The sequence below is a fragment of the Petaurus breviceps genome, unplaced genomic scaffold (genome assembly GCF_028583685.1).
Source record: "Petaurus breviceps papuanus isolate PSGF00001 unplaced genomic scaffold, PetGlider_PUasm1.0 90903, whole genome shotgun sequence".
Lineage (NCBI taxonomy): Eukaryota > Metazoa > Chordata > Mammalia > Diprotodontia > Petauridae > Petaurus > Petaurus breviceps.
In genome coordinates, this window is record NW_027187376.1 from 10,565,453 (window position 1) to 10,588,401 (window position 22,949).

Genomic DNA, 22,949 nt, shown 5'->3' on the forward strand with positions numbered 1-22,949 from the left:
ACACACACACACACACACACACACACACACACACACACACACACACACCCCTTGGGCAAGTCACTTAACTCCAGTTGCCCTCCAAAAAGAAAAAAATAAAGAAATATGTTTTGTTGGAAGGTTGAATATAAATGAAGGCTTATTTGAAATCTGCCAGGGACCTATAATTTAAAGGAACTTTATAATGAAATAAAGGAGACTTTTCCAGTATGAAGTACTTTTATAAAGCAAAATAATCTTCTGTAATGTGATTATTACTCTGTTTTATCTATTTTATAAATTCAGATTTATTTATATGGATTTTCTTATTAGGGGCCATACATATACTGAGAAAGTAAAGCCAAACCATGGATGATTGGTTAAACTTTTTGTACATTTTTCTTATGAGTCAATCTGAATTGACAAGAAAAGAGGAGAAAAGAAGAGACTCGGTTTTCTAAGTGTCAAAGATGTAGAGAAGATTTTTTAAAAGGAAATTGAATTGCTAAATATTTGCCTCTCATCGGGTCCCTATTTAATAGATTTCACAAAGCCTGACTATTGGATTATAAAATGCTCAGTCTGGGACCAAGAGACTAGCTTCCTGAAAATAAGAAGGAAATTGATGTAAGTCCTGAACCGTGAGAATTAGCCATGACCCCATGAGGTGTTTTTTTAATGAACCAGAAATTAAAACCTATGCTTTTAATAATTAAAAGTGAAACTTCTTATTAATTTAAAGGACTTGCACCATAGTTAAATGAGTGTGGAGTTCAGGGAATAACCATGTTTGGTTCACTCAAGGTTGAGATAAAAGAGATGCTGTGATTGGATTAGGCTGGTAGGAGTAAATAGCTTCTGTTGCTAAGACATGCACATTCCTCAGTTATTAAAGTTCTCTTCTGTTCTTTCCTGTGATTAATAAATGGGCTCCATCAATGTAGGGACATTAACTCTCCTTTAGAAAAGCCTGTAGGCTTTGTCAGCTCCATGGCAACAGCTAATGAAGCTTGGTGGGAGCTTTCTATAAAGCTCCACTGACTCATTTCGAATTCACCAGTGGGATGTGTGTATGTGTGTATATGTGAGTGTATGTGTATGTGTGTGTGAGTGTGTGTATGTGTGTGTGAGTGTGTGTGTATTTGAAGGCCAGTGCATAGAAAACACAATTTTCTTCACCTCTGTGCTGACTTTGCCCTTTATAGGGAAGCAATTGAGAGAAACACAAATTTAATTGTGTTAAAAATAAAAAGCAAATTTCATACGTATATATACACACACACACACACACACAGACCCACATATACATATATAGGCATATAGATAGATACATTCTATTTCAGGTTTCTCAACCCTCGATTGAGAGGGCTTTCTACGTAAAAAATGTAAGCTTGTAAATTTTATGGCTTTGAAAATTTTGCCATTCAATTCAATTCAATTTAACAGTGATTTGGTTTGCTCTACGTCAGTGACTGTACCAGACACTAAAGCTAGAAAGACAAAAATAAAACAGTTCCTGTCTTCAGTAATAATGATAGTTAACATATAGACAATGCTTGTTATGTTCCAGTCACTGTGCTAAGTGTTTTTTAATTATTTTCTCATTTGATTCTCACAATAATCCTGGGAGGTAGGTGATAATATTATACCCATTTTGCAAATATGGAAACTGAAGCAAACAGATGTTAAATGATTTACCCAGTGTCACACAGCTAGTGAGTATAGGAGGCTGAATTTGAATTCAGGTCTTCCTTATTCCAGATCTGGCACTCTATCCACTGTTCCAGTGGGGGCAGAAAACAGATATACAGGTAAGTGAATACAAAATATATTCCAAGTAAATTGAAAATAATTTCAAGGGATAGAATCAGAAAATACTAACTGGGGAAATCAATAAAAGTCTCCCATAGGACATGGCACTTGGGCTATTTTGGAGGTAGCTAGGAGCTTTAGGAAGTAGAGGTGGGGATGGAGAGTACTCCAGGGATGGAGGCCCCTGCAAAGGCATGGATGTGGAACATAGAATATTGTGGAAGGGAAAAAACAAATAGGCTAGATTAGCTGGAAGGTAGAATGCATGATATAAAGTAGAAAAATGAATATGGAAAAATAAGCTGCAGTGATCGTGAAGTGCTCTAAATGCAAAACAGAAGAATTTGCATTTTTATTTTTCTATAGCATTAGGGATCCACTAAAGCTTCTTAAACAGAGGAATGACATGGTCAGAACTGAGCATTAAGAAGAGCAATCTAATAAATGTGTGGATAGGAGAGAGAGTCAGATTGTACACAGAGAGATCATGTAGGAGGCTAACACCATAGTCTGGGGAAGAGATAAGGAAGTCCTGAACCAAAGTGATGCCTATGTTAAAGGAGAGAAATTAGCTATAAATGATAAATGAAGGAAGATGCTATTTGCGTTCAGAGAAATAGCTGATAAATAGAAGTATGTAGGGCGTAATTTTACATATATAGCTATTTGTATCTAATGGTAGCCATCTCCAGGGCAGGGAGGGGGAGAGGGAAGACAAAAAGGGAGAGAAAAAAATGTACATTATGACTATTCTATATTTGAAAGGAATATCAAGTGTACATAACAGATTTGCAATTTCATGGGTAATCATCTTTTTTGTTATACTATGTTATGGAAACACTTGTTTTATTCCACAAATTAAATACATAAACAAATATTTTTTGAAGAGATGTTGTGAAGGTAGAATTGGAAAGACATAGCAATTGAATGGACATGGGGCAGAAGATGGAGAGGGAAGCACAGAGGACAACTCTGGCACCGAAACTTTGGTAATAGGAAGTCTACTGGGGTCTTTGACAAATGCATAGAAGTTAAGGAGGAACAAGGTTTGATGGAAAAGGTAATGAGTCCTGTTTTGAAGGTGTTGAGCTTGAGGTGCCTATGGAACATTCCAATAAGTATGTCCAGTGGGCAGTTGTTAATGTAGGACTGGAGCTTAGGAGAGAGATGAGGGCTAGATTTCTAGATCTGGGAGTCGTCTGTATAGAGATTGAAACTGATCCCATGAGAATTCATAAGATCACCAACATAAAAAGAGAGTGTGAGATGTTACTTTGTTTTTTTATGGGGGTGAGCAGAAATATATTTTTAAAAACAGATTACTTATTCTTTCTAACAACAAACTGTGGAACAATGGAAAAATCCTCATAGCTACTATTACTTCAATGATTATTATTACTATTACTAACTAGCGATTTAATAAACTAGTACAAAATACTGTTACGTGTAAAATGATGATAGTATCTTTGTTCCCAGCACAGGACAAAGAAGACAGGCTCTAATTTAGCAGTGCAAATTAGACAGAATGCCATTTTGATTTATTTTGAATGTAGAAGTAAAGTTAGAAATTATTATTAGATCTAGATTCACAAAGGTAGCTCCTCATGAGAAAATCATTCTATCAAAGCCAATCATCAACCACCCTGTAACTTACAGTTTTAGAAATTATATATTAGTATTAATTTTTTTGATACACATATTACATTCTTTAGCAATGACATAAGAATGAATGGAGAAAATAGTCACTAGGCTTGTTGATGACATTGGATTCTGAGAAATTGCAAAGATCTTTGGAGATAGGAATAGAATTCAAAATGACCTTGCTAATTATAGAAACTACTCACAAAAATAGGATGAAATTCCATAGGGAAAAATTCAAGTGAATTCAGTCAAAGTCATAGAAATATGTGGGGGTAAAATGAATAGAGATTGCCTGAGCAAAACAAAACAAAACAAAACAAAAAACTCCTTTGAAACAGGCTCAGGGATATTGGTAAACCATAAGCTAAATGAGTTAGCAGTATATCATTGAATCATTCAACATTTATGGAGGTGAAACCAAGATGGTGAAGGGAATTGAACATTTCTGCTGAGCTCTCCCAACTCAATTCTCTTAACAACTTTTAAAAAATACATCAAATCAAATTCTGAGCAGGATAACCAAATAAAAGTCACAGTATTTCATTTTTTCAGCCTAGGACAGCTTAAGAGGATTAAAAGATATGCCAATGAGCTTTGGTGTGGGGCTGGTTGGGAGCAAGGGAGGTGGAAGCAGCATGGGCTGTAGGACCTAGAAGCAGTAGCAGCACCCTCTGTGACTGGTAGTAGTCTCAGCAGTGGTGGCACCAAGAGTGGTGAGGTGACTAAACTGGTCAGAAAGACATTCTGAAGGACCTCTATGCTGGCACTGGGATCTATTTGGGAGCTGCTTCTCCTATTACTTAGTTCAAGGTCACATTTCTGGGGTAGAAAGGAGTGGTCATGATCTGTAGTCAGGAGGGAGCTGAAGCCCTAGCTTGGGAAAGTTCAGAGTTGTGTGTTGTGATTTGTCCTTTGTTCTTGAAGAGGATCTTGACATCAGGGAGATGATGACATGACTTGTAATTGACTTTGATTTGAGGGAGAAAGGGCTGTGCAAAGTCACCAGCCTTACTCTCTCCTCCAGAGCCATCTGAGTTCAGTGGTCAGATATTGATCAGGATGACTGGAGATGGCCCAGGATGCAGTGGGAGACCTTGGCTCTTTTTACCCTCTCACTGAATAGGTCCCCCTCTTCTGTTCCCTTCCCATTTCCTCCCTTCTCCTCTTCCCTTACCTAAGGGGAGGTATTAAAGGATTATTATTAAAGGATTCCAAAGGAAGGCAAATTTTTGATGGCCAAAAACTACCTAGTTAATTTGGGGTTTACTGGCTAGATTTATTTCCTCAAAGACCAAGCCTTAAATCCAATTCACTCTGGATCTCAGGGATTGGACAATAGGTGCCTACCCAAGCACCACTTAATGGTTATTTTTTTGGGTCCTCCTGGCTCTGAGTGAATGTAAATAGTAACTTTCTCTTTTGGTCAGCAACCCTGAGAGTCTTCCCCTCCCAGTTTCATTTTTTTTTAATTAAAGGGGTCATCCCTTGATTCACTTCTTAAAGAGGCCTATTCAAAGACTGGAGTACAGACCCAGGCCTAGCCACAGTTTAGCCATACCCAACCCCTCCCTGAAGTGAGCAGAGAACAACTCTAATATAAAATCCAAAGTCAAAAAATAAACTGGAAAAATGAGCAAATATGGTGATTAAAAAGGTTTGAGAGACATAATTTCTGGGTAATTTAATAATTTTGTTAATAATGCCAGCATTTTAATAAAAGGATGGTAATTTGTTCAGCTCTTAAATCAAAGACAATCATGGTGGCAGGTGGCAGAGATGGAGGGAGGAGGTCATTGCTTATATGCCCTTTTGGAAGAGGGGTGTTCTTGAGGGTGACAGTCAACTCTAGTGAACAATTAATGAGAGAATGAATATTACAATGAGGGACTGGACCTGAACTTTGATTGATTATATCATTTGCTTCTTAAGTACCCTCAAGCCTTGGGCAATGTATTCAAAGAATTTATCCCCACCCAAACCTGAGTGGAAACCAATGGCTGTCCCACCTGGGTGGATTCTGGATAGAGAAGAAGGTTAGCGCAACCTTCAGGGACTGAGGTGGTTAAATGAGGACAAAACAGAAAGGGGGGAATCTGAATCTTCCCAAATCATTGGTTATTAATAACAATTTCTCTCATAAACAACAAAAAAAGGAACCTGACCATAAAAAGTTTTCTATGGAGACAGGGAAGCTCAAGATAAAAACTCAAAAGAAGACAATAACATTGAAAATATCTACGAGAAAAACATAAATTGAACACAAAGAATTCCTACAAGCACTAAAGAGACTTTTAAAAAGAGCACAAAATGATTTTAAAAATCAAATAAGTGTCGTAGAGTTATAGTTGGGGAAAATAATTGAAAGCAATGCAAGAAAATTATGAAAGGAGAATTAACAGGTTGGTAAAAGAGGTACAAAACCTCACTGAAAACAATAACTCCTTAAAATTAGAATTGGTCCAATGGAAGCTAATGACTCCATGATACATAAAGAAACAATTAAACAAAGTCAAAAGCCAAAAAAAAGAAAAGAAGAAGAAAATGTAAATTTTTCTTACCTGGAAAATAGAACCAGGAGAGATCATTTAAGAATTATTTAACTACCTGAAACCCAGGATCAAAGAAAGAGCCTACTTATCACATTTCAAAAAAATTATCAAGGAAAACTGCCCTGATATTTTAGCCCAAAGGTTAAAATAGAAATGGAAAGAATCCACCAATTACCTCCTGAAAGATATCCCAAAACAAAAACTTCCTGGAATATTATATAAATATAATGTTATATGACTTCCACAGCTCCAGGTCAAGAAAAAAAATATAGCAAGCAGCCATAAAAAAGGTATTCAAGAACCATTGAGCCACAGTCTGGATCACACAACATTTAGCATTTACCTCTATAAAGGAGTGGGAGATTTGGAGTATAGTATTCCAGAAGGCAAAGGAGTTAGGGTTATAACCAAGAATAAACTCTCCAGAAAAACTGAATATAATGCTTCAAGGAAATGTAATGAAATAGGGGTTTTTCAGGTATTCCTGATTAAAAGAAAAGAAAACAAAACAAAACCAGAGCTGAATAGAAAATTTGACATTCAAACACAAAAATTGAGAAAGGCATAAAAAGGTAAACATAAGTGAGAAATCATAAGGGACTTAATAAGGTTAAAAAATTTACATTCCTATGTGGGGAAATGATACATGAAATTCTTGAGAACTTTGACATTGTTAATGCAGTTAGGAGTATACACATTCATGGGTGTGAGTCAATTATATTGGTATTATCTCAAAAAAAAAAGAATGGAAGAGGGAGAAAGAGGAATGCACCAGGAGAAGGGGTAAGAGAGAAGAAGAATGGGAAAATTATCTCACATAAAAGAGGCATACAAGGAAGAATTTTTACAGTGTAAGGAAAAGTGGGAATGGGGAGCAGGTGATGCTCATCTAAATTGATTCATCATCTAAATTGATTCAAAGAGGGAACTATATATATATACACTTATGTAGTTCAGCACAGAAATTCATCTTACCCCAACAGGGAAGTGGGAAGGGAAGGGATTAAGAGTAGAGAGAGGGTAAATTAAGAGGCCATGATCAAAACTTAAAAACATTTTTGAGGAAAGGACAGGATAAAAAAAAAATCAAGGACTACTAGAAGGAAATAGACCGAAACACATAGCAATCCTAACTTAGTAAGTGGGATGGATTCACCCATAAAATTGAAGTAGATAGCATAATGTATTAATAATCAGAATTATTGTTTAGAAGAGACAGACATGAAACAGAAAGGCACACAGTGTTAAAATAAGGAAATGGAGCAGCATTTATTATGCTTCAGCTGAAGTGAAAAAAGGCAGGGGTAGAAATCAGGTTCTCAGACAAAGTAAAAGCCAAAACAGACTTAATTAAAAGAGATAATCAGGAAAAATACATTTTGTTAAAAGGTACTATAGATGATGAAATAATATTAATACTTATTAATACTAACTCATGAAGAAAAAGTTAAATGAGTTATAAGAGGAAATAGATAAAGAACTATTGGTGGGGGAAGAACCTCAATTTGCTCCTCTCAGGGCTAGATGAATCTAGCCATAAAATAAACAAGAAATAAATTAACAAGCTAAGTAGAATTTTAGAAAAGTTAGACATGATAGATCTGTGGAGAATATTGAATAAAGATTAAAAAGGAATATACCTTTTGCTCACCTATACATGGCACCTTTTCAAAAACTTACCATGCATTAGAATGTAAAACCTCACAAGCAAATTTGGAAAAACTGAAGTATCAAATGCACTTTCTAGGACCATGATGCAATATAAATTACATTCAATAAAGGGCTGTGTATTCATAGATTAAAGTCAATTGGAAACTAAATAATCTAATGGCAAATAATTAGTTGGTCAAAGAACAAATTATAGAAACAACCAATTTCATTAAAAATACTAACAATGAGACAACATATCCAAATTAATGGGATACAGTCAAAACAGTGCTTAAGGAGAAATGTATATCTCTAAATACATCAACAAAAGAAAGTAACAGCGGGTCAGCAAATTGGAGATACAACTCAAAAAACTAGAAAAAGAACAAATTAAAAATTCCCAATTAATCACCAAATTAGAAATCACAAAAATCAAAGGAGAGATTGTTATATAATATATAAAAATAAATAAAACAAATATATATAAAATAAATTAATAAAATAAAACAAAACATTCAAAACAGAAAACTATCGAACTAGTAAATAAAACCATGAGCTGGTTTTATATTAAAAAAAGAAATTGATAAGCTACTAACTTGACATAAAAAAGGAACAAAAACAAATTACCAATCTCAAAAATGAAAAGGGTGAATGCATATCCCATGAAAATTAAAGCAATTAGTCAAAACTATTTTGCTCAACCACATGCCAATAAAAGTGATAATCTAGATGACATGAATGAATATTTACAAAAACACAAATTAACAAGTTTTAACAAGTTAATTACCCAGATTAACAAAAGAGGAAATAGAACATTTCAACAAAACTTATCTTAGAAAATGAAATTGAATATGCCACAAATGAGCTTCCTAAGGAAAAACAACAACAACCCAGGACCAGACGAATTGACAAGTGAAGTCTCCTAAACATTTAAAGAACAGTTAATGCCTTTATTATATAATTTGCAAAAAAAGGAGTCCTACCAAATTCTTACTATGACAAAAATATGGTTTTATACATAAGCCAGAGAAAGCCAAAATAGAGAAATAATACTATAGGCTAATCTCCCTGATGAAGGGAGGAAGGAGATTATAACAATCTATCACAAAGATCATACCTTATGACCAGGTGGGATTTATAGTAGGAATGCATGGTTGTTTCAATATTAGGAAAACTATTAGCACAATTGACCATATAAATAACATAAACAACAACAGAATAACATATGATGACATCAATAGATGCAGAAAAAGTTTTTGAAAAATTTAATATGCATTCCTATTAAAAACATTAGAAAGCACAGGAATAAATGGAACTTTTCTTAAAATGATAAGTACTGTCTCTTTAAAATCAAAAGCAAGCATTATTTGTATTGGGGATAAATTAGGAGCATTTCCAACAAGATTAGAGCTAAAGCAGGAACATTCATTATCACCATTACTGTTCAATATTTCACTAGCAATGCTAGTTATGGCAATAAGACAAGGAAAAGAAATTGGAGGAATTTCTCATAGGTAATAAGAAAGCAAAACTCTTGCTTTTTATAAGGATATGATGGCATACTTAAAGAAACTAAAGTCAACTAAAAAAACTATTCAAAATAAGAACTTTAGCAAAGTTGCAAGACATAGAATAAACTCATACAAATCACCAGCATTTCTGTTTATTACCAGTAAAACCCAGCAAGAAGACACAGAAAGAAAAATTACATGTAAAATAACTGCAGACAATATGAAATCCTTGGGAGACTATCTATTAAGCAGAGCCAGGACCTAAGTGAACACAATTTTAAAACACTTTTCACATGAATAGAGACAGATATAAACAATATTAATTGCTCATGGATAGGCCAAACCAATACAATAAAAATAATAATACTACCTAAATTAATTTACTTATTCAATGCCATATGAAGCAAACTATAAATGAATTATTTTATGGAGCTGGAAAGAAAATAATGAAATTCATCTTAAAAAACAAAAGGTCACGAATACCAAGGGGATCAATAGGGAAATAAAAGTAAAGGAGGTGGACTAGCTGTACCCACCTCAAACTATACTACAAAGTAGTAATTATCAAAACAATCTGCTATGGGTAAAGGAATAGAGTGATTGAGAGCAAAATTCTGGGAAGATATCTGCAAATTCCAAGCTCTTAAGATTTTCCTCCACAAAAGAGATAAAATAACACCTCAGGGGTAGCACAGAGCAATGAAAATAAATAACTGTACAGGAAGAACTGTGGTCCTCCTGGGACAATGGGAGAAGATCAGAAGAAAATTCCTAGAATGTGTTTGTCCAGTGAAGAGTAAACCCCTCCAGGCTAGGGTCCACTCAAACAACAAGCAACAAGTCATGCCCTGGGGTTAGCTGGGTAGGGAGGCAGCCTTAGCCCCAGTTACAGGAACTTTTACCCCTGGGACAGTGAAGGGAATTGGACTTCTTAGCTGGGGAAGATTATTCTGATGATAAGGAATACAGCTGTGCTATCCAGAAGGGGTGAGAATCAGAAGGAACTAACATATGCTACCGTGTTTCCCCGATAATAAGACACTGTCTTATTATTTTTTTGGAAAGAAAAACACCAGAGGGCTTATTTTTAGGGGAGGGCTTATGTTGTCCTGCCTCAGCTCTCCTCTGCGGCACTGCTCTCAATGGCGCCAGCAAGCAAATCACTGGGAAAGAACAGGATGACGCACTCACTGCTGCAGCTCTGATTGGATGCAGCTCCTGTGGCGTGCGTTTGGGGGGGGAGGGGACGGTGCATACAGAGGATACCGTAATGTAGCGTGTAGCGCAGGGGATCACCTTCACTACAGTAGCAATCTCAATAGGGCTTATTTTCGGGATAGGTCTTATTATCGGGGAAACATGGGTAAGTGTAAGTTCAGAAGCAGTGGGGCAGCAATGTTACTGGCTGTTGGTACTTACAAGAGGTCCTGGTTTGGGTTCAAGGTTAGAGGGCAGAATTGAAAGAAGATCTGAGGCCAGAGGCACCATCCTCCATACTCCAGGACTAGAGGTGATTACAAAAACTAAACTATTACCAAAAAAAAAAATAATAATTGCACAGGCAAAGGAGAAAGAATCCAACCATAGATAGTTACTATAGCAATAGAGAAGATTGGGGTTCATCTTCGGAGGAGGATATTAAAGCAAAGAAACCCTCTTCTACTCCAAAGAGTAATCTGGCCAAAAAAATTTAAGAACTTAAAAAAAGACTTAAAAATCAAATGAGAGAGATTGAGGAAAAACTAAAAAAAAATGACAATCCAAGAAAAACAAGAAGATTATGAAAAGAAAGTCAACCAATTAGAAAAAGAGATCCAGAATCTTAAGGAAGAAAATGACTATTTGAAAATCAGAATAGGGTAAGGGGAAACCAGTGAAGTTATAAGAAATCCAGAAATGATGCTTCCTACTTTGGTTGAAATCATGAGATTGAATGATGATTGAAAAGCAAGTAGTGGCATGACTTTTAGATGGCCTTTTCTAGGAATTTAGCCACAAGGTGAAGAGATATGGTGCAATAGCTAGTGGGGATGTATGGATCAAGAGGGGTTTTTTTGAGGTTGCAGGAGGCATGGGCATGTTTATAGGCAGTGGGGAAGTAACCAGTAGACAGGGAGAGAATGAGGATAAGTGAGAATGGACATTCTAGAGGTTCCAATCTTCTAGAGAAGATGGCATGGAATGGGCTCACTTGTGCACGTAGGGGGCTGTCTCAGCAAGTAGAAAGGTCACCTCTTCATGTAAGAAATGAGTAAAGGCAGAGGGGCAGAAGGCATACGGGTGATGTGAAATGATCAGGAGGGGATAAGAGAGAATTCTTGGTTAATGGCTCAAATTTTTTCAGTCAAATATAAGGCAAGGCCCTCAGCCGAGAGACTTGAGGAGAGATGAAAATATTTGGAAAAGTTGGTCATAAATGGGAAAATTAGAAAGCTGAAAATGGATTCCCTTGAGGACAAAGCTGAGATTCTATAGTATGAATTTATAGTAGATTCATTCAACATAGCTTTGTGATTTTCTCTGGTTTCATTCAGCAGTATAGGAATAAAAGCCATGGTAGTGGATGGAGGAGAGTAATCCAGGACTAAAACATGTGAAGGCAAGATTGGTGATAAGATAAGGGACAAAGCAGTCTAGAGAATGGGACGAGGTATAGTTCAAATAATTCATGAAAGGGAAGGTATCAAGGTTCTTCAGATAACACAAATTAGGATTTGCAGAAGAAGTTGGGAAATATTTCACCTGGAGAAAAGATTGGGGGAGGTGACTTAATAGTTTGCCTTCAAGTATCTGAAGATCTATCATGTGGAAAAGGGAATGCTTTATTTTTGTGTAGCCTGAAAGGGAAGAAATGGACAGTGTGAGAAAAAGAATTTGGATTTGACGTTGGACAAAACTTCCTAGGGGCAGCTAGGTGGCACAGTGAATAGAGCACCAGCCCTGGAGTCAGAAGGACCTGAGTTAAAATCGAGCCTCAGACACTTGACACACTTATTAGCTGTGTGACCTTGGGCACGTCACTTAATCCCAATTGCCTTGCCCACCCCCCTCCAAAAAAAAAAGCAAAGAAAAAACTTCCTAATCATCTGAGCTATCTAAAACCGAATGGACATGGCCTTAGGAGACAGTGAGTTCTCCCTTCTCTGGAGGCCCTCAAGAGAGCTGAATGACAGTTTACAGGGTATACTACAGCAGAAATTCTTGTTTAGCTGCAGTTTAAATGAGGTGGCCCCTTAGTTCTTTTCCAGTTCCTAGATTCGATTATCTATGCCTGGGATTCTGTGATCACACTGGGCAGATTGTGTTAATGCCTTCAATGATCCCAAATTGCTCACTGTTAGATGGCCTGTCTGTTTAACAGGCAGCTAGCTTGCTGTTATGAACTGTTTTTGGTACAGTAGATAGAGTGCAGAGTCTGGTGTTAGGAAGACGTGAGTTCAGATTTAAATGCAGACACCACCTCTGTTTGTTTCAGTTCCTTCATCTATAAAATGGGCACTAATAATAGCACTTAGCTCACTGGGTTGTTGTAAGGATCAGATGAGATATTATTTGTAAAGCACTTAGCACAGTACCTCACAGGTGCTTAATAAAAGCTTATTCCCTTCCCTTTAACACCCTTCTTGCCTTGGTGATTCCATACGGCTCTATGGAACACCATCACCTTGAAAAAATAAAAATGTTATAAATAACCCAAAGGTCAATGGAAAGGACACATTGTGATAAACTTCGTTTCACCCAAAATGGCTTGAGAGGGAGTGGTAGCAGGAAGAATGCCTTGATGATGTATTGCAGGAAAAGCAGATGAAGTGGCTGTGGAGCATGATCAAAGGTCATAGGTATAGACCAAAGGTATAGACAGCCCTAGTACTATTTTCGTATTCATGAACCAGTAAAAGAACCAAAGGGTGGGCTCTGGCTTATTGGGCAACTCCTATTACATATTTATGTTAATATATGGACAAGAATTGCCCAAGCTGTGAGGGTGTGATTTGTGTCGTTGGGTATTATGGTACTGGGGATAGAAACATTCTCTGCCCTCAGGGAATTAATAATCTAAAAGGGAGAAAAGATATGTGCCCAGACAATTAAAATAGAAGTTGGTGCATTTGGTAAATCAAACAGGTAAAGGCAGTTAGGTCACACAGTGGACAGAGTGCTAGATCTGGGGTCAGGAAGCCCTGAGGCCAAATGTGGCCTCAGAAGCATATTAGCTGTGTGACCTTGGACAAGTCACTTAATCTTTGCCTCTGTTTCCTCATCTATAAACTGAATAATAATAATAGGATTTTCTCAGGATTGCTGTGAGGATCAAATCAGATGATATTTGTAAAGTGCTTAATATAATACTTGGCACATAGTAAGTGCTATATAAATGTTAGCTAATTGTCATTAGTATTTTGTGATTCAGGCATTTGCATACCAGCAATCATCAAACATATATTAATCTCTTTCTATGAGCCAGTCACTGGAAATAAAAAGAAAAGCTAAAATAATCCCCGCCCTCGAGGAAGGCATTCTATTCTAATCATCGAGAAAATGTGTGAGCCACTGGGTGCCTGCGAGACACAGACGAGATGGCGGATCGCGCAGTGACTGCCGAAAGGAAGGCGCTAGTCATCTCTGCACGGGGACACGCCAATCTTTGCTAAGCGATGTCAGTTATTGTGCCATACTAAGGGAGCAAAGCTCTTCCTTCATTTCCAAAGAGGACCAATGGAATCGTGAGGATGATGTCTTGACTGGAGAGCAAATTGGATTTCAGTGAGGCAGAGCTACACAAGACAAATTCGTTGACGATGAGGAGCTCTTTGCCCATTGTTTGTTTAAAATAGAGCACAAGCTGATTCTCTGAAGTACAAAACGGCATGCCTCTGACCTCTCTTATTCAGTCATCATGTTCTAATCTGTGTTATCATTTGTCTACGTGCCCTTCCTCATAAAAGACTGTAAATTACTTGGGATCAGGACTGTGTCATTTTTCATCTTTGTTTTTCCAACCCTAGCAAAGGGCTCTTGTACATAGAAAGCAATTAATATCAGTTGAATTAAACTGAAGCATAAAATAATACTCATTCCAGAATCTACTAATTCAGACAAGTGCTTGATAAATGTTCACTGAAAAAAAATGAATGTATTAGCTAAACAAATTAGTTTCATAAACAAGATTATAGAGAATATTTAAATTCTATAAAAGAACAGTCTCAAGCAGTTTAAGAGTACTTATTTGTGTATAATTGGTATAATAAACTCATTTTTAGTTATCACACTAGGCAACATTTTTTAAGCCTCGCGTGAAGTCTTTTTCTTTAACTGAAAATAATAGAACTGTATTTCTTTAAGAACATTATCCAAGTGGAAGTTTTCACTAAATCAGACATTTCTCCCAATTCACCCAAATAAATGAGGTTTTGTTTTATATAAATATGGAATCTAAGGAGCAGAGTTGTGAAATTCTGAGGGATTTACTCTTTTCAGTCAGCTAATTGACATGTATTTACTGATTTCATTTTACTAGGAAAGAAAAATATGCAGTAAACAATTTTTTTAAGTTGAGGCAAAAGAAGTAAATATCAAAGTATTCAATGTTTTTGATGTTCACACACATACACACTACACACACATACACATATACTATCTATCCATTTATACTTCAAGTGGAATATATTATTTTACACATAAATATTATATATACACATGTGTTTACAATACATACATGTGTATACATACACGCATTTGTACATAGATGCAGATATATACACACATAGACAAACACACACAAACACATATATACATATATATGTGTGTGTGTATAAGATTTTCAGCATCAAAATTCCTTACCTAGAATGTGCAGGGCCTCTGTCTAGGGATGCTTGTGAGGACACACTTCCATCAAAGGAATTTCCCCGATGGCAACCAGAAATGGTGGCTCTGGGTGAGATGGAATCTGAGTGGAATGATTCACCCACTACCTGCAGACTCTTGGGAGTGGGAGAAAGCAACAGGAATTAATTGTTTCCACATTTACCTTCTAGTATTATCTAGTATTTAACATCCATGGAATCTTTATATTTGTTAAGTGTTTTCTTAATTGATCATTATAGTACATGTACAAATTTAGAATATCTGGTTCTTCAGATTTCCCATCTGTTGCATATTATAAGCTAGGCTGAATATTCAGCCTCTAATCATGCTTATCCAATGGTTTTCTTTTTCTTTTTTAAAAAATAAAATTTAATGCTTTTTAAACAAAAATAACTTTGAAATAAATTCTTGTGGCTATCTCATTTTATGCAATTTTTAAAACAAACATACAATTTTATGCAAATCCCTCCCCATATCTCTCACCTTCCTCCTCCTAGATAATTATCCTTTATAAGACAAGATTATTTAAAAGAAAAAAAGAAAAAGAGGTAGAGAAAAATCAGCAAATCTAATCAATACATTAAAAAAAATTCTGGCATAAATGCAATGTCCAAAGATCTCCTGTTGGAACTTTTCCAAGAATATGCCAAGATGATACAGTACTTGGAAGATGAGAGCAATCCCCAAACAATTAATCAAACAAAGATCAGGTGAATTATATAAAGAAAATATGTTGAAAATAGACACGGGATGCATTAGAGCAATACTTAGAAAAGCAGGGGCTGCACATTTTTGAAAGACAAGGCTCCCTCTGTTGAGTCATTCATCAAAGGTAAGACCCAATCCATCTTTCTGGTTGGATATTTAACCTTTACCATCATGGTTAATTGCACATTCATCAGTCTCCTCACAGATAAGGTTATTTCAACAACATAAGATTTCAATCTCATGGGTTTTGGTGATAAGAGTCACTGACAATAATGACAACTGACTAGTTCATTGGTATTCGAAATGCTGCCCTCTGGATACTTGCAATATTTTCCTTTGATAGGAGAGCTTTGAATTTTGACCATGAAATCTCTGGAATTATTTTTTAACTTCCTTCACAAAGTGACTAGTGAATTTTTTCTACTTAATTTTGCCACCTTCTAAATGATTTGGGCAGTTTTCATTTATGATTGATTGTAATATAGTGTCTGTCTTTTTTTTTTAATTATGGCTTCCATAGAGTCCATTAATTCTTAAACTATCTTTAGCCTATTTTCTAAGTCTGTTGTTTTCGATTTAAGATGACTTTCATTTTCTTCTATTATTTCAGTCTTTGGATTTCTTTTCAGTATTTCTTGCTATGGCATAGAGTAACTCTTTTCTTCTAAATTTCAAGGATTCTACTTCTTGGGTAAGATTTACCAGTTTCTTTTCTACGTTATTTTTTTTCCATTTCCAATTCTTTCTTCCAGAGCTTCTACTTAATTAAAAAAAAAATCCCTTCCTTCATTTCTTCTAGATATTCTTAGTCCTTGTGGAAAATGTATCTTTACGTTACAGAAGTGTGCTGGTAAATATTTAACCAGCTCTCCACCCCAACCCCATGAATATTCATATAACACATTTTAAAGTTTACTCTGTATTATATTAACCTTTTCTCCATCTCTTTCTTAAATCTAGAAAGTCAACAAAACAATAAATCAAACTTATTTATACAGCATTTGCCAATTTCTAAGGTGCAAAGGCTCACATTGAACATTTAACAATCTGCTTTTGCAAATCAGTTGACACCCTTGTCTTTGAGTCTATTTGCAGTTGTTAAGAGTTACTCAATATTTGGGGTGATCTCTATTTTTGTATTGATTGGTATTGAGTAAATCTTTGGTTTACTCATTTCTTCAGCTTTAGCTCCTTAATTGGAGCTTTGTTCCAGGAACTGACTCTGCCCTCTGCTATGCATGATATATGCATATCTTGGATGAGTGGTGAGTACTACTTCATCTTCCTAGGTTGCTTGGGTTCCTACATAGGCCATCACTTCCTGGGTTGCCCCTCTGTCCCAAGTCTTTGGGTCAGAGTTGGATATTCAAGGCCCTCTTGTTGTCCTTATCTGAGTGCTGTCATGCAATACTGACCACTATCCAATGCCACTGTTTGAGACATCTAAAGGCCCTACCCAGGAACTATCTCAGGTTAGCCTTGTCCTGCTGTCTCCAGACACAGAGCCTTGTAGGCTACACATGGGAGCTGGTTTGGTGTGACCCTCCTTTCTATTGTCCTTTGGATCCTGATTAATTTTTGTACAATTCAGAGATGGAAGAAATCCCTTATTATACTTTACCATTAGATTAAAAAAAATCATTATTTGATTTGGTGTGAACTTCAGGACTTTTCTGAATTTAGAATGTGGGAGCTAGGTGGTTGGCTTCCAATTCAGGTAGACTTCTTGACCAGAAATCTTCCCTTAATACTTTTCAAGGCCTTCTGTAACTTTGCCCCATTATGCTTAATCCAATCATATTCTTCACAATTCTGCAAATCATACCTTTCACCCTATTTAGGCTGTCTTCATTGTCCCTGGATCCCCTTTTCCCCCCTTGTCTAAAATATTCTTCCATCTCTATTCCATTTACACAAAATCTCCAAGACCCAACTCACTTCTCTTTCCCTCCAAGATGTCTTCCTAAAATATATTAATCTCACCGCTTTCCTTTATAAATAGAAAAGCAGACAACATTTTAATTACCTATTGGCTATAGCTAATACACACTGTTTAGACCTTGAGTGCCCAAGAAGGCTGTAAACCACTAGAAGACAGATTAGACTGTGTCTATTTTTCTGTGTCCCCTCATACCATCTAAAACAATGCTGAGTACATAGCAGATACTTAATTAAAATTGATTGAGTAGATAAAGAAGATAATGAAGCATTATAAGAGGAGAATTTCTAGGGATATTCAAGGTATTACTTTTATTCTCATCATCATCATTACTTCAGTAATTCAAGAAAATGTGTCTTTGGTGTAAGTTTTCCCTCTGCCAAAGGCTCTGGAATCAGAAAACTTGGGTTCAAATCTTACTTGACATTTACTAACTATATAAATTGACGCAAATTACTTAAGCTTCTTGACCTCAGTTTCCTCCTCTGTAAAATAGAGGGAACTGACAAGATAACCTCTGAAGTCATGAGAAAGAAACTTAGAGGCCATAAAGTCCAAGACCCTCATTTTAAAGGCACAGAGAATTTAAGTGACATGGTATTTGAGGCAGGATTTAGATCTAGGGCTTCTAACCATTATACCTTGATTCCTCTCCAAATTTCTGTCAAAATTTTGGAGTGAACCAGGGAACTTTAGATACTTTCTAGCTCTATCCCTTTGCAAGTGTTTTTCATAAGTTTCTATCACCTACAGATGAAGAGATGATAAGCCTTCTTAAGCCTGGGTAGGATAGGCCTTGGATGACAGGCATCTAGGCTGTCCTTAAGCTTGTACTTGAAGTCTTTCTAGCTTGGTTAAGACCTTCCCCATTTGCATCCTGCTGGCATAGTCTTCGAGGAACCTGGGGTCACTTTGATGGGACATCAGAGAGTGAAAAACAATCAGAATTGTCATAATAAACTTACTTCTGAGTGTCCTGTGCCCTGATTTGGTGATTCGCAGGCCTGACTCTGATTGTTGATTGGAGAACTTCTCTTGGCTACAAGGAAGAAAAGAATTCCACAGAGGGGTTGAAATGGGAATTTAGATAGCACTTGTGTAATTTCATTTTAACAATAAAACAAAGGAATATGACACATCATGCAAAAATGTCTCTGAAGCAAAAAAAAAAGATATTTTCATGAACAAATGTTCTGAGGTCACCCAAATGTCTAGTTTTAAAATTTATTTTAGAATTTCCACTGTTTTCTATTATAGAACTTTGTTTTAGCAATGATTCAGTAGCTTAATTTTCTAACAAGAAGAGACTATTAGTACTAGAAAGTTCACCCCCATTTGAGATAAGCCTCAGTCATACCATCATCTGAGAGTAAGGGGCACCATGAGTGCCTTGCACATACCGTGTTTCCCCGATAATAAGACCTATCCTGAAAATAAGCCCTCCCCTTACTGTGTAAGATTCCTCTAAAATAATCCCTCCCCCAAAAATAAGCCCTATTGAGATTGCTACTGTAGTGAAGGTGATCCCCTGCACTACACGCTACATTACGGTACCCTCTGTATGCACCGCCCCCCCCCCCCATGAAACGCACGCCGCGCTCCGAGCTGCATCCAATCAGAGCTGCAGCAGTGAGCGCGTTATCCTGTTCTTCCCCAGTGATTTGCTTATTGAATAAAGGTACATTTTTTTGTTCACATTTACCTGTTTATTAAAATTGCTGTCAATGTTCATTAAAATAAGACCTCCCCTGAAAATAAGCCCTCTGGTGTTTTTCTGTCCAAAAAAATTAATAAGACAGTGTCTTATTATCGGGGAAACATGGTAATAGGTACTTGTTGGATTGAATTGAATGATGAATAATTCAGCTTCAGTTTACTTGTGAAGAAACACCAAGAGAGAAGTTATAAAAGAGAAAACAATGTATGGCCACTATTGATCAGAATTTACTTCCTCCCTGTGTACACATTTGCTAAGCTTTGTATCACTACTGAGTGTGCTTAACAAATATTTGTTCATTGATAGATTCTACAGAAGATTGCAAAAGTCATTGATCAGAAAGAACTGCCTTTTTCATGATCTCTTCATTAAGAGAAAGTCATCCTACCATCCTCATGCTTCCATGAAAAAGAAGCAAAGATTCCTAAGAGAATCTTTTTTCACTCTACCTCATTGGAACTCCAAACTACTTACCTGTAATGATGTTCCGGATAGGTTTCACCAGAGCTGTAAAGGCAGAGACCTCAGGCTGTCTGTGCTCCCACATTGGCTGCCAAATAACAAGACCACTGGCCAATCGGAAAGTCAGGTCAGATTCCTGGTGGAAAAGAAAAGCAAGATCCTTTGACTAGATCCTAAGAAGTGGACAAAGAGCTACTCATATAAGGGGTGAATTAGCTAAAAATATCATGTAGTAAAAAAAAAATAATAAGAACATGGTAGGGCAGCCAGCCTAGCTGAAGCAGAGATATCTTGTGGGAGAGACAGGAGGCAGTATATACAGTATCAGGAAAGTAAAACATTGATTACCACAACCTAGATGACTATCTCTCCTCAAACCCTGGTGCAGCATCTGAGACCAAGAGTCTTGAGAATAGCAGTGCCCCCTAAACAATCATACATGCTTCCAGTCTAGCCTGGCACATAGTAGGCACTTAGTCACTATTGATTGATTAATTGACAAATCATTGTGGGGAGGAGGCCCATTTTCCTCATTACCAGTACTATGACCAACTGCTACCAACAGGCAAAAAGGCAAAGGACTTCTGAGAGTGGCAGCACCCCTCAGACTACAGCTTCTTTTACTATCCCAGTCCTCCCAGCTATCATCTGAGGAAACAACTCCTATGGAAAATGGGGTGGGGGAAACAGCCATCCCCACCAACTAACACAAGTCAGTTAAGCCAGTTTAGCCAAAGCAATAAGACACCCTGAGGGAAAGGAGATAGCAAGCATCAGGCAAGTCAAACTACCACCACCATCTTGACCACAGTATCCCTTCAAACCCTGATGGAGACAATTCAGCACACTGAGCCCAAGAGCCTTGGGAACAGCGATGCCTCTGGCCCAGTGCCTTCAGCCATAGTCCTAGGATGGGACCCCTGGGAAGATGCAGCTGCGTAACTGCTCTTACAGGTGTTAGAGGCACAGCTACTGAAGAACTGAAAAAGAAAAGTTCTTGCCACCAAAGTGGTTGGCTCTGTCAAATGGTCCAACATCAGAAACCGGCATTTTATCAGGGAACACGCCATTAAAGAGGATACATTAATATTGGCTTTGCTCCAGCACCAAAGGCCCATGAGACTTTTCCATTTGATTTGTAGCTGAAGTACTCTGTGGTCTTTCCCCACTGGAATGCGAACGCTGAGAACAAGGACTGTCTTAATTTTCTGCTTGTATCCCTAGCACTTACAGTGCTTTGCACACACTAAGCACTTAATAAATGCTTTACAAAGGTATTAGAAGACCTAATTCTTCTTATCCCCATCTAGGTATACTATTCCATAAGGGCATGGACCATACTCATTGATTTTATGTCCCCTAGCCTAGGTGGAATGTTGCCATTTTACTGCCCCCCAATAGGATAAGTGGGAATTATAACCTGTTGGCCATGTGTCCTTTACCATCTACAATACTTTCATCAATAATAGCATACACCCTGAGAGCAGTACAATTGTCTTTTGTACCCTAGTTGGGTTTCACTTGATTTTCAGGAAAGCTAAAACAGGTGCATGAAATGCTAAATTCTGTTAGAGATTGTTGGGTGAGAGGAAATGAAAGAAACTCCTGCAAAGCTGCATTTTCACTCTCCACCTCCAGATAGAGAGTCAGAGTGAAGACTTCAGTGGACATGACTAACTTGGGAATTTGTTTTGTTTGACTATACATATTGGTAATGGGTTTTGTTTTTCTTGCTTTCTAAATAGGGAGCAGAGTGGAAAATGCCAGGGAGAGAATTCAGAACAAGAAATAAAATGAAAATGAATTTTTAAAAAGTCTATGTTTTTGTTTCCTCATTTTTAGATTTTTTTTTAAAGAAGGGTGACTGATTTATGTGTATAAGCTTTTTAAAAGAAAAATTCCAAGTGGTAAGCATACTTCTTAGTTATTTTTTAAGGTTCAGGGGTGGGTGAGCAGTGGGAGGGAGGAGGACATGCTTGCTTTCAAGATGTTGTTTACTAAGGATTATTTTGTGATGGAGACAAACTGACAGACCAAAAGTCTCTTTTTTTCCAAATTGAATTTTGTGTTTCATTACTCACTGTCAAGATTTTTTGTTTATGTTTTTGAAGAAAAGAAAGTAGGAAGGGATTCAGAACTTAAAAATTTTACAAAATAAATGTTAACAACAAAGAATAAATTTATTTTAAAAGAAAATAAAGTAGAAGTTTTAATTTTGTAATCCTGAAAGACAGAGGCTGAAATGTGAAAATTTAATGTGTCTTCTCTTAAAAACCAAAACAAAACCTTGCCTTAAATATCTTCTTTAAAGTCTTTCTAAATGATTCTCACCAGCTATAGTTATTCATAACCCAACGACCATAATTTGGCCTCACTCTCACCTGAACTATCACAATGAACTCTTAATTGGCGTCCCCATCCACTCTGTATCTCTCCAATCCATCTTCCACACAGCTGCCAAAATGAGAGTGCTAAAGCTTGGATTTGGTCATGCCCCTTCCCTGCTCAAGAAGCTTTTCTGATTGATTACAAATTACTCTCCCTCACACACACTGCATGCTCCAGACAAACTTGGCTGTTCTATTTGCTGCACACAGCATTTCATCTTTTGTGACTGTGTCATTGCCCAGCTGCCCTTCATGCCTAGAATGCTTGTCCTTTATACCTTCACTTCTTGGAATCCCTGTCTCCTCTCAAGGTTCAGCTCAAGTACCTGTTCCTGCCAGGGACCTTTCTGTATTCTCTTCATCATCCATACTCCCTGCTTCCAATCATTGTATATTTAGTGTATATCTCACATTTACTCATCTGGGAATGTCATACTCCCCTTTCCCTAATAAAATGTAAGCTTTTATAGAACAAGGATGACTTCACTTTTATACTTGTATATCCAGAAGTTATCAATCCACTTTTACCTAGATTATAGCCAGAGCCTCCTATTTGATCTCCCTGACTTCAGTCTCTCTTATTAAATCTCCATATACCAGTCAAATTGATATTACTGGAGGACAGGTCTGACCCTGTCATATTGTTCTCAGTTGATGAGGAACCCCAAACCACTTTGCCTGCTTCAGGGATGATTGATGGGAAAAATGCAGCCTGTGGAAAGGCAGTTGTTG

At 36.9% G+C, this 22,949-nt stretch overlaps 1 protein-coding gene across 1 annotated transcript in view; it reads right to left on the reverse strand.

The window, feature by feature from the left end:
* UNC80 (unc-80 homolog, NALCN channel complex subunit) overlaps window positions 1-22,949 on the reverse strand; it is a 219,338-nt gene that overhangs the window by 191,869 nt on the left and 4,520 nt on the right. Inside the window, exons 2-4 of the mRNA XM_069075228.1 lie at window positions 19,843-19,966; window positions 18,617-18,690; window positions 14,981-15,120 (exon numbers count right to left, since the gene is read on the reverse strand). Of these exons, the coding sequence (XP_068931329.1) occupies window positions 14,981-15,120; window positions 18,617-18,690; window positions 19,843-19,966 (338 nt within the window). The remainder of the gene's footprint in view (window positions 1-14,980; window positions 15,121-18,616; window positions 18,691-19,842; window positions 19,967-22,949) is intronic.